Raw genomic sequence first — 12,409 nt, forward strand, 5'->3', positions numbered from 1 at the left:
AGAAATCTGGTTACACACTGTACACACAACACAAAACAGCATATTAATGTAGTCTACAGGACAAACAGCAGTTTATCCTTTAACAGAGTCACAGCTTTCAGTAGTTTGTCTGCAAAAATATCAAACTGTATTGGGATGCTAATGCTAATATGTAAAACCTTGCCACATTAATTAGGCCAAATGTGTTATTGTAAGATAATATTATTTTGTATTTTTCTGTTAAAAGTAATAGTATGAATCCCTGCTTTGTCTTCATAACGGCAACACATTTTTTTAAGGAGAGTTTGTTCAGCAAAGTTAAATTTAAGATGCTAAATGCTAACACGTACAGCTCTCCTATTGCCACTGATGGTACATTTGTTTACATTTTTGTTGCTGTTCATTAATATCAGCTTATATCATTTTAACGTATTCTGTTATAATATCATCCCCATTTATCACTTGTGATAAACAGTATTTAACATGCTGGCATGAGTCATCGAAACTTGTACAAACTTTATGCAGATTTTACTCTCTGCCCTGAGAGAAATCTGTTAACTGTCACCAGCTATTTTTTTAAATTCATTGATTATTTTTTTTTTTTTTTCCCAAGATTGAAACTCTTTTTTTTCCAACAGATTTTGTTCAGGAAACATAACAGGAAGTTTAGGGGCTAATGTTGATTAGCTTTTTTACACAGCAGCGTCCTCTGTTGTGAAGCGACGAAGCAGAACTTTAACAAGCTAGCACGACTCAAAATGTGGAAACTGCCCTTAAAGCTCATGTCCCGACTTAACGTCATGGACACAGAAAGGAAATCTATTTTTAATGCTAACTATTGTTTGTAATTTGTTTTTTTCTAATCAATTCCAGCTTATATTTCATTTCAAGCTGTGGTATCATCAGTTGTGATGCTAGCGTGACTCACCAAATTTAGCAAACAATGGCCTCAAGGATTAGCTCCAGGTATCTCTATATCTCTATATCATTTTACAGGAATTATGTGTCTCATTTTTATTGACATTCAACCTTAACCCTGTTGGTCTTGATAATTTTGGCAGCTCTCGTTATCAGATTTAAGCTGTTTAACGCTGCAAAGCTACAAACAATGCAGCCGGCTGTTCCTGTAGCAGAACAGAGCTAAAGTGAGTTAGCGGGGCTAGCTCATTAGCTGCTGGCTTAGCGGGGGCTTTGTGTGGTGGAGCGAGGACATGGTGATAAACCCTGGTTTAGGTGGGAGCTGTGGCACCTCCCTGTATCAGCTTACACCTCCTCTATCTGCAACAAAACTCAGCCGGTCAACACGGACAGCAGCAGAACCTGTTTCTCGGCTCAGGACGGGGCAGGGGAAGCTGCTTTTATTGAACGTCTCAGGATTTCAAACGGTGCTAACAGGAGTGAAAGTTTTGGCTTTGATTAAAGGTGTTATTCACAAAATGAGTGATGCAGTTGTAGACATCTCCTCTCCTCCTCTCTTCTCTGCCCATCACTCAGTTGCCTCCTAATTAGTCTTACCAACCCTCTAAGCTCTTAATCTTTCTCTTCACCTCCTTCCCCCCTCTCTGTTTCCTCCTCATCCGTCCATCCATCCATTAATACGTCCTCTGAACAGCTCTGCAGCCTGTTGCATTCCCACATCCATCCATCCTCTCTCCTGTGATTTCTTCTCCTCTCTCTTCCTCCCTCCATCGTCCACCCCTCACACATCCCTCACCTTAGTTTGCCTCTTGAACAGTAGCAGATTATCCTCTTTGTGCAGCACTGATGCTCAGCCCCCCCGCCACACACCCCCACCTCCTGCGTCGTGTTCATCCTGTCTACATCAGGAGCTCCCTGCCATCTTTAGCTCAGCTAAGCCTGTTTCCACCGGACATCACCTTTTTGTTTATTCTTATTTTTTTAGTAGGTCTTTCAACTAATTTTCAACCTTTTCCACTAGATGCTGCATCATAGCCACAATCTCCTTTCTTTTCTTAATTTTTTTACCTGCATGATGAGCATCTTACTTTTGATGCATTGCACCTGTGCTTGGACCTGTTTTTTTTTCACTAATCCACATGTACTAGGCCTCTGTAAAACCCTATAAAAAATGAATCGAGCATGTTATAAATATATGTAAAAATATACACAAAATTTGTCATTGTTTTGCACATATGCGACTCCCCCTGCCTACACTGCAGGTAGCTCAACAGTTTGACGCCGCAGCCTCTCAGAGTAGACCTGAAACATCCCACATAGATAAGATTCATCTTTTCAGAAGTGAACAGGAAGTCTTCACACATTTACTCTCTGTTGACCTGTGGATGCCTGATTACTCAGTCATGACCTCAGCAGTATTCAGAAACCAGGTACCTCTGTTTTTACCCAGAATTCAACAGTGACAGACACTTTTTCATCAAGAGCTTGTCAATTATGACTTTGTTTTCATATCATACGACCTACAGTGTCTCCCTGTTATCTGCAGATACCAGGTATCTCCTCAGTTACCCATGAGGCACCGAGTTGCTCTGGGCCTGCACGGCGTCACCACAGTTCAGTTTGTGTTATCAGACAGTGGTGATTGTATCAGCACAGCAACAGTGGGACACACACACACACACACACACACACACACACACACATAAATGCTGCACTTTGACCTCTGTACTTTCAACCAGGGGTCCAGTTTTTTGCGTAATATCGGAACTGAAGCTGTTTGTGTGTCTGTGCCGGTGTGTTTGTGTGTTTGTGTGTGTACTATGCTTCAGTCCAGTGCGGAGGTTCTTCTTCACTTCGGTATTTTCCTTCTGCAAGATTGTTGCTTTTCCTCCAGCACAGTAAATGCTGTTCTTTTTACCTGGAGTTAAGGTGTGCGCACTGTGCATCTGCTGAGACGTAAATCCTGCACAAGAATCATTCATCTGAAATACAAACAGTAAATCACAAATAAACCTGCCAGGCTCTGCACAGACCATTTACATACAGATGATTTCCCGTTGAACTGAACCACATACTTCACCTAACACAGCTGCATGTGTGAGAAGTAGGTCATGGTATTCAGTTGGACAGAAATCTTTTTGCAGCTCTCTGCTGTCTGTATAATAATCACGGGATCATTTTAGTGATTTTCTTCAAGCAACAATAGTAAACAAATGTTAAAAAAGTCTCCAGTTCCAGCTTCTCATGATTCTCTGTTCTGTGTCATTGTAAACTGTTTGGTTTCAGACTGTCGGTTTAATAAAGACTGAGGACGTATCTTAGTCTCCTGAGAAGTTACAATGGTCATTTTTTCACATTTTTTTCATTGATTAACTGAAAAAATTGGCTGTTTTCTTTCCCGCTGAGGTTGTGATCAGAAGAACAAAAGTGACAGTGGAAACTGAAACCGTGTCCTTTGCATTGGTTCAGCCTGCGGGACGCTGACGTGAGAGAACGTTGGAGAACGCAGCTAGCTCTGAAAACCTGTGTGAATGTGTGCACGTGATGTGCGTGTTCGGCCGTTGTTGTCATTTTTTAAACGATGTGTGTAGGACGCACGGCCACGCGCACCTCTGTGACAGAGCTCGCTGTTTGAACTCATGAACTCCTTGGTGTCGTACTGTATACTGTGTGTTTATCACTGTGTGTTTGTGTGTTACTGACAGTGTCTCTGTGCTCTCCCCCTGCAGTGTGAGCAGTGGTTGCAGACACACACACAACAAACCCCGCCCCCTCCCGCCCCGCCCCGAGACACGAGCGAGCGAACGAGCGAGCGAGCAAGCGAACGAGCGTTGCTTTACGAAAAGGACGGGTAAATATGCTCCTCCTTCCCTCCCTCCCTCCACCCCTCACTCATTCATCCATTCATTCATTTATTCATCCAGCGCCACCTGACGAACACCACCAACACAACCATCGCTCTGCCTGCCGCGCTTCTTCAGATCCTCTTTTATCTACTTTACTCCTCTCCTTAACTCCTCTCCTTATTTCTCTCCTTGTTTCCCCTCTGTCATTTCCAATCCTCTCCTTGTTTCCTCTCCTCTACTCTCCTTTCCTTGTCTCCCTATTTCCTTTCCTTGTTCTCTTTCCTTGTTTCTTCTCCTCTCCTCTCCTTGTTTTCTCTTCTCGCTTCCTCTCCTCCTCACCTTTTCTCTCCTCTCCTTGTTTCCTTATTTCCTTTCCTCTCCTCGTTTCCTGCCCCCATACCTCATATCCTCCCCTCTCCTTTTTGCTTTCTCTCCTCTCCTTGTCTCCTCCCCTTGTTTCCTTATTTCCTCTCCTACCCTCTCCTTGTTTTCTCTTCTCGTTTCCTCTGCTCCTCACCTTGTTTCCTTTACTCTCCTTGTTTCCGGCCCAGAGTTCCTCTTCTTTCCATTCCTTGTTTTCTCTCCTCTCCTTGTTTTCTTTTTTCCTCTCCTTTCCTCTCGATGTTTCCTGCCCTCATACCTCAATCCTCTCCTCTTCTTCTTGCATTCTCTCCTCTCCTTGTTTCCTTATTTCCTCCCTCTCCTCTCCTCTCTGATGCATTGCGCTGCACCACCCCCTCCTTCGTTCCTCATCCTCCTCCATCGTTCAGCAGCATGGCCATCATCCCTCCATCACTGTCCCATTTATTTTTGATTCCCTCCCTTCTTCATCCTTCCTTGAACATTTCTCCATCGTCTTCGTCCACTTTGATCCAATCAGAAACAGATGCACCTGTGAAAACGCTGCATCACCTGCTGCTTCTCGCTCCGCCTCCTTGTCATGTGATCACCTGTCACTCATTCTTTGTCAGGAAGTGAAGGTTTGTTTGATGTGGAAGAAGCATGTTGACTGCAGACAGCTGGTTAACGAGGCTCTGCTCGTGTCATTATGACTGTTACTGCGGCTCTGTCTATTTCCTGAAATGTTTCTGGTTCTTTTGATGATGAGTTCCTCACTGCTCATCCTGTCATGTTCAATATCTTGTGTTTGCTGCAGGTTAATGTTCATTCACAGGTTTTGTGTTTCAGGCCTGTATTTTAATGTAATGGCTGAGGTTGTGTCTCTGCATTTGCCTTTGTCTGTTTATAAATCACTTTTGATGGTAGAAACCTGAGATGAGGCTGTTAAATGTCTTAAAACATCTTTGTTCTTATGCTTTATGCTGTTAGATGAATCCAAAATGAATTTGTCCAGTCTGCTTCCTGACTGCTTCACCAAAAACTGCTTTGTTTTATAATTTCCATCAGCTTTTGAAACCAGTTTCCTTTCCTCTGAAATTTCCCCCTTAATGCCTGAATCTCTTGTATACTCCAGATATCTTGTGAGCTCCACTGGATTTTAATTCTTTGGGTTTTAACTCAGATTGTTGGTGTTAAAATTTTGCTTTGATTGAGATTCAAGTGTGCTGAAGTCTTATTCTGCTGCTGTACCAACTGAGATTCAGAAACACAAACAGTTTTTATTGTCTATACATAGGAAACATTTTGCATATTAATCATCATTGAAACTTTAAAAAACATCAGTGTTAATCTGAGGTAATTAAAGCTGTAAAATCTTACATGGACTTTTGTATGGATAAAGAACAGAATAATGAAACAGAAAGAACAGGGAAAATGCAGCGTCTGTAGTGAATCATTGGACAGTTAAAGACATCACCTCGGGTCAGAGAAGTTGTGATAGACTTTTTGGACGATTCATAGACTAATCAATGAATCAATGAAAGGAAAAAATAATGGGCAGATTTATTGATAATGAAAACAGTCATCAGCTGCAGCCCGACTCAAAAGTTCAACACAAATAAAGGAAAAAAAACCCCAATCAGTCATTTAAGGTTGTAAAACATTAAGATTTGTTTGTGCATAAAGTTCAAACTGAGCAGATGAAGATGGGACGCTGCACAGACAGGATGAGTGTTTGTGAGAGAGAGTACAGGAATCTGCATCCTGATTGGCTGAGAGCTGGCAGACATTTTCCACAGTCAGTCTGTTCAGTGGTTGGCTGAGACGTTCCCCTCCCCCGTCTGCCCCCCCTCCCTCTCTCTCTCTGCCTCCCCCCTCTGGTATGTTGTACAGTAGAGCTGACACACCGTCGATGCTATCTCAACACTTTATCACGTCGGGTCTAAACTCCAGTGCACCGCACCGCAAACACACACACCAGTCAATCTGTAACCAAGCTGCGGGGTAGAAAAACTCAGAGAGAGAGAGAGAGAGAGAGCCTGAAAGACAAGATGATGCAAGAGAAAGATGGGAGGAGGGGGAGAAGAGAAAAACGAGAGGGAGGAGAGAGGAGGATGAGCAGAGGGAGAGTCGGGGTTGCACACATGCACAGTTCAGTCAGTTGCCATCTTCCTGCAGAAAAAGTTAGAACTAAATGTGAACCAGAACTCATTGCTTCACTGTTTGAGTTTTGCCAAAGATGGAAGAGGAAAAGAGGACGAGAGAGAGAGACAAGATGGAAACAAGATAGTGGCCAAAAGTATATGGACATGGATGTCAAAATACAAAAAAGTAATGAATTAATAAAAATCAAATTATTTTGCTACATAAACTTTTAGCTATAAAAATAATGAATCCCATAAAATTAAATAGAGCAACAATATTTACTTAGTAAAACATACTTTTTTTTACTTTTTTATATAACACTGATAGCACTACTAGACTTTTCACTACCAGGAAAAAAAAGAAAAATTGAACTTTCTCAGTTGTAAATACAACTCTGACATTGATGTGAATGCTGTTTGCAAGTAGGAAACTGTTAATCACAGTAGCACATACAACTGATCACATGCCTGTCCACATACTTTTGTCCATGTTGCTTAAAGAGAAAGCGCTGTATCTGCCTTGGGATAATCTGTGTGGTTTCATGAGTGTGTGTCAACAAGTTAGGGCAAAGTACTGCAGCGAAGGGAGCGGAGGAAGGAGTGGAGGAGCAGTGGAGGATGGGTAATGGCAGCTGAGTGTTAGATGGTGGTTTGGAAGGAAGGGGGGAGGTGGGGGAGAAGGTCAGTGAGAAAGAGAGAGAGCGAGAGAATGCCCATCAATCTCTCTCGCTCCGAGCTCGCTCACACATGGGGAAGCAGCAGAGCACTCTCTTGTGACTCCCGTGAGTGTGAGCTTCCTGTTGTGGTCGAGAGACTCAGAGACAGAGAGAGATTAAAGGGAGAGAGAGATTCTTTCAGTTTCTGAAGTGAGTTTGATTAAGAGACTGATTAACTGAAATACCAGCATCGCTCTTTGTAATCACCGTTAGTAGGGTTGATTTTATAAAAGTTCCTTTGTGTGAATATTTCATTGTTTGCATCCCAGTGGCTCCATGGATCAACCATCTTTACAGTGCTAACCTGGGATTATTACTGTGGAGTTGTGAGATTATCAAACAAAACTTACTACCCTGATGTGTAATAAGTTGACAACAAGTGCAAAGAAAAAAGAGAAAATACTTTTGGAGCAGCTGTATCTGATCTCAGGTTGGAGGCCAGCAGCACAGTTTTTAGAATAGATTTTAAACACAGTTATTCTAAAAAATCATGTGCAACACAGCTGAATTTTAAGCTGCCATTTCAGGAATGAGAAGTAATTAGATGAAACTGCAGCAGCTGAAAAGTTGGTTCAGCTGACTTAAGCTAATTAGCTTCAGCTGCCAGCATCAGTACAGCCAATGGAGCAAGGATAGCTTATATGTTCTAATTAGCTTCAGGTGCTAGTACCACTACTTCTTTATGATGGTGAGTTAGCTTGTTTAGCTAGTTTTGTCATTGGTACAAACTATTTATGCTAACCTAATGTGAGCATAGCTTCAGATATGATCATAATATAAAAATATATTTGTAAAAACTATAATAATAATAATAATAATAATAATAATAATAATAATAATAATAATAATAAGCCTTTACACAAATTGACCTTTTTTAATTTATGTAAATTAATTAACCTGTATTTAGCGCTGTTTTACATCACTGCCTCATGAAAATTAAAATGAATCCTGTTTGCTAACCAGTTGATTAGCCTAACTGGTAATATTACCTTCATGACACATTGACTGTGTAAACTGCTGATTTAATATAACTGCTGCTGTTAGCTTTTGTTAGCTTCAGATGCTAACAGTACTACTCCTCCTGCAGTGCAAGGTTTGCTAATGTAGCAAATAGCTTATTAGCAATAATCAACTTTTGTGTACATGTCACTACACCGGTCGGTTTTGATGAGATGAAGAAGGAGATGGATGGAAAGAGAGGAGCAGTGAGGAGGAGGTAATAAATAGCCAACATATGGTCACTGGATCCTGTCCTCCCCCCACTCCTCCATCTATCTCCTCATGCATCCCTCCATCCCTCTCCTCACGTCTGCTAAACACAGACTGTTAGCTGACACCCAGGAGGACGCACCGATACAAATATCTCACCTCGCTAAAAGAGAGTGACATAAATATAAATGGAGAAGGTTAGATTAAAAAGAGGAAGAGTTAAAAGCAGGAAGAGGAGACAGTTGAGGATGAGACAGTCCTGCGGGGCTGTTTGCTTTCTACAGCAGGTGTCAGTTTTGTCAGTTTGCCTTTGGCTCTCTGGGGCTGTAAATGATGCTAGCCTGCAGGCTGCTAACAATATTTAGCTTAGGGGTAACACCACACAGTTCGTGGTTCATTTTTGCTACAAGAGAAAAAAACAAGTAAAATAAAATTCATTCAAATATTTATTTAGCAAAATAAATATTTTAAACTTTAGCTCAGCCATAACAACACTATCAACTAAAAGCTAACCAGACTAGCATGGTTTAGCTAATGAAAAATATCAAAATAATGTCTATTATTCCTCTTAAGAATTTATATTAGATATTAACTAAGATGTAGATCTTAAAGCAAACAATAACAAGCTGAAAAAAGCTTTGTACTGAACCAGTTAAATATATGTCATAGTATCTAAACTCTAACAATGCTACCTGCTAATGCTAGTCTACCATTGCTAACACTTTATTAGCTTTAAAAGAAGCTAGCATCACAAAAGAATGCTACTATTTAAGAGTTGACATATATTAATTTATTCGGATGGATTTTAGAAACATGTCGTAGGTATTTAGCTTGGTTTTTTTACAAACGATAATCAATCAGTTAATTGAAAACAGGATAGGTTATTGGTAAGTTTTAGAATGAAACTGGCTAATGAAAGCTACTGAAGTGCGTCATGTAGCCTGCTTATACAATATAATTCATGTTAGATGCTAAATACAATGCTATAAACTTTAAAGCATGCTAGTTAGCTACCTCAGCTACTAACATGAGGTTTTTTTTTTTGGTTGTTTAAACAGAATAAAATTATAGTCGAGACTTTATAAACATAAAGTAACAACAAAAACAGCTGTGCACTGGTCCTTGTAGTTCAGTGGCAGAAACTTGGAGCAGACCCCTGCTGCCCAGATTTTACGTCTCAGCTGTCATGTCAGGTGAAAGGAGGCAGGAGGGAGGGAGGATTTATGGGGTTTAGGTGACAGGAAACTGTTCTGCCTCCTCCTCCTCCTCAAGTCTCCCTCCATCCCACACGTCCATCCATCTCTTCATCCACCCCCCCCCTCTGTAAGGACTGTCTGTCCCTGGGTTACATCTTCACACAGGTGCCACACACAGTACAAGGGTTATGTTGTGAAACCGTTGACCTCTGTGTGACTGAAAGCAAGAAAACGAGATGGAGAGACTAAACTGTTTAAGCTAGATTTTTGCAAAATGTGAAATCGCCACTGAGTGATGTGTGGTTACCAGCCAAACCATTTGGTAGAGTTGACTCATTCACGAACCACAGAGCTTTAATCCGGTAGCTGGTGATGAAATGTTTCCCGCTCTGCACAGAAAATGTGTATTCAACTGAGGTTTCCAGTTTGGGAGACTGAGCGCTGAGGTCAAGGCATTTTGCCAAAATGCTTCATGTCCAAAAATAAATTGCCACGGTTTGTGACAGTTAAGTTCGTTCAGACCAGTGTCCTTCTGTTCCTCTGTTTATATCACCCCTCACTCAGCTTTTATAAGCAGTGTATAAGCATTTAATAAAAGGTCTGTAACACCCAAAGATGTTGTAGTAAGCAGGTGATAGTGTTTGTTAATGTATGAACTATAACTCCTCCTGTGGGCAACAATAACTGGAAGTTGGTTTATTAACAAAGGAGAAACTAATTGTTAAAATGTTCTTACAGCTGCTCTTTAACAACATTATAGTGCACTATAAACCATAAATGTCTATATCCAGCTTATAAATATGTTTTTTAACTTCCAACCACTGATTTCCGCGGCTGACACTGTCAGGTCAAACCCAAAGACAGTCTCCTGTGAATTAAAATCACTGAACGGGACGTCACAAACAAACCTAGGTTTAATTAAACGGCAGGTAACCATGGCAACAGTATTTTCTGTGTCATGCTGAGTTGCCAGTCAACTCTAACTGTCGACCACGGGTTAAACCGGCTTCAGACACAGCTTCTCTTTTCCTGCTTTGGTAATTTTGAGATCCATAACGTCCTCTGAGGTGAGCAGGCTGAAAATAACAGGTCAGTGTGTCTCTGTGATATTTAGCTGCTGAGTTTTAAACCGTTTTTCTGCCGATTTATCGACTGTTCTGTTTAATCAGGTGTTCACGCGCAGTGCACGGCAGTGATGGGACGACATGAGTTCAGTCGCCTGACGATGTCTCACGTCACTGCGTCTGCTTTTAATTGTGTTGAATGATGACATGAGGAGTCTGTGCTTGTTGGGTCTATTTGTATTTCTGTATTACTTCGCACTCAGTTGGATTCATCTGAGCTCTCTTGTTGACTTTCCTAACTTGTGACAATAACTTGGAAGTTGACCTCACTGCTGTTGCAACTTAAACAAATAATTAATTAGTCAAGTGACAGGAAATTAATCCAGTCATTTTGGTGGTTAAAGCTTCTCAGCTGTGAGACGGGCACCTCTGACTGGCATCATCTCCAGGGCAACAATGCCTGAGGCTCATGGGTATTGTAGTGTTTATACCAGTCCGCCTGAATGCTGCACAGAACTTCTCAGAGATACTTAAACACTGTGGTCAGAAGTGAAACCTGCATGATCGCACATTATCCAGCAGACTCTCAACAGTTTAAAGAAGAAACATACAAGATAAAGGAGGGAGGAAGAGGAGGCAGAGAGGAGGAAGAGGATGGAGTTACGAAGTTAGAGAAGGAAAGAGGAGGCAGGGACGGAGAGATGGAGCAGAGTTCTTTCTTTGCAGCACTTTGACTCCAACTTTTCCATCACACACACACACACACACACACATTCTTGCACATCCATGCAAAAGCAGGAAAAAGGTCACCATGTGGGAGCCAGGGAGTAAATGGATGTATCTGTGTGTGTGTGTGTGTGTGTGTGTGTGTGTGTGTGTGTGTGTGTGTGTGTGTGTGTGCGTGCGTGTTTGAATGAGTCTGTGTGAGTCAGGACAGAGTGTCAAAGCCGGTGTGAGAATGATGGCTGGGAACAGATGTAGTAACATCGGCTATCTCACACTCACACACACACACACACACACAGTGTAGTCATGTATGTGTAGTGTGGACAGAAATACACACACACTGAGTGAGTTTGCTCAGATGTGAGAGATGAATAGTTATTGATCCACAAATGTGATGCTCTGTCAGTTTCAGTGAACTTTGGTGCAGACGTTAATGTTTGTGACGCAGCACTGACTCCTCCCTGCAGTGCCACCGCCAGGTCGACATGTGGTTTTCAGGGCAAAGAAGGAAAGGTTTATTTGTGTGGCACCTTTCAACCTCAAGGCATTTTGAAGTGTTAACATAAGACAAAAAAATTAAGACATTTAAACAGGATTCAAAAGAGTAAAGTAAAATAGAAGATAAGTATAATCTAAAATAGATCAAACAAAATATGAGTTTCCGTTGCTTTTTGTATATTTGCACATTTGTAAATTCATGTAATAACTCTGACAGTTTTTTAGAGCCGTCATCACGTCAACATTTGACGTTGTCCATCAGCCTCAGCTGCACTGACACCTGTGAAACAGCAGATAACAGAACACTGTACTGATCCATAAGGGGAAATAAGGTCGAATGCAGGCATAGGAATAAGAATCTAAAAATGAGGGAAACTACATATAAATCAGAATTAGATAAAAACTAAATTAGATGATGGACAAGATTCCAACCAGAAGTCTGAAAACCAAAGATTTCAGTTCTGAAGAATATTTGGCAAAACAGACGAACAGATTTTTATTCCATTTATTTTATTAATCATTCGTGTGTTTCCAGGTCTGTTCTCAGTTCTTTTAAATCAGGGTTTCACACTTTATACTAAATATCTAGATATTAAATATATACTTTCTATTATTAAAGTAAATGTATTTATGTATTTATCTCTTGCACTGGTACTCGTCTTTCCTTTCCTACTTCCACTTTCCTCTTCTCCTTTCCTTCACCGTCCACCTTCCCTTCATTCCTCATCAGCCGCTCCCTCCTATCTTCCTCTCCTATGTCCTTTCTTCCTTCGA

The 12,409-nt window shown here is 41.2% G+C and overlaps 1 protein-coding gene across 8 annotated transcripts in view; it reads left to right on the forward strand.

Moving 5' to 3' along the window:
• rreb1a (ras responsive element binding protein 1a) overlaps positions 1-12,409 on the forward strand; it is a 64,196-nt gene that overhangs the window by 24,162 nt on the left and 27,625 nt on the right. For 5 of the 8 annotated variants that reach the window (XM_071484368.1, XM_071484369.1, XM_071484363.1 and 2 more), the window contains exon 2: positions 3,627-3,748. The exons of the other annotated variants lie outside the window; for them this stretch is intronic. Coding sequence is in view for 3 of the 5 variants with exons in the window: in XM_071484363.1 (XP_071340464.1) it covers positions 3,627-3,748 (122 nt within the window). In the remaining 2 variants the exon portion in view is untranslated. The remainder of the gene's footprint in view (positions 1-3,626; positions 3,749-12,409) is intronic. 8 annotated transcript variants of the gene reach the window in all.

This window comes from Trachinotus anak, unplaced genomic scaffold, assembly GCF_046630095.1.
Source record: "Trachinotus anak isolate AG129_WGS33_773 ecotype Australia unplaced genomic scaffold, CSIRO_AGI_Tana_v1 ptg000009l, whole genome shotgun sequence".
In the NCBI taxonomy this organism is placed as follows: Eukaryota; Metazoa; Chordata; class Actinopteri; order Carangiformes; family Carangidae; genus Trachinotus; species Trachinotus anak.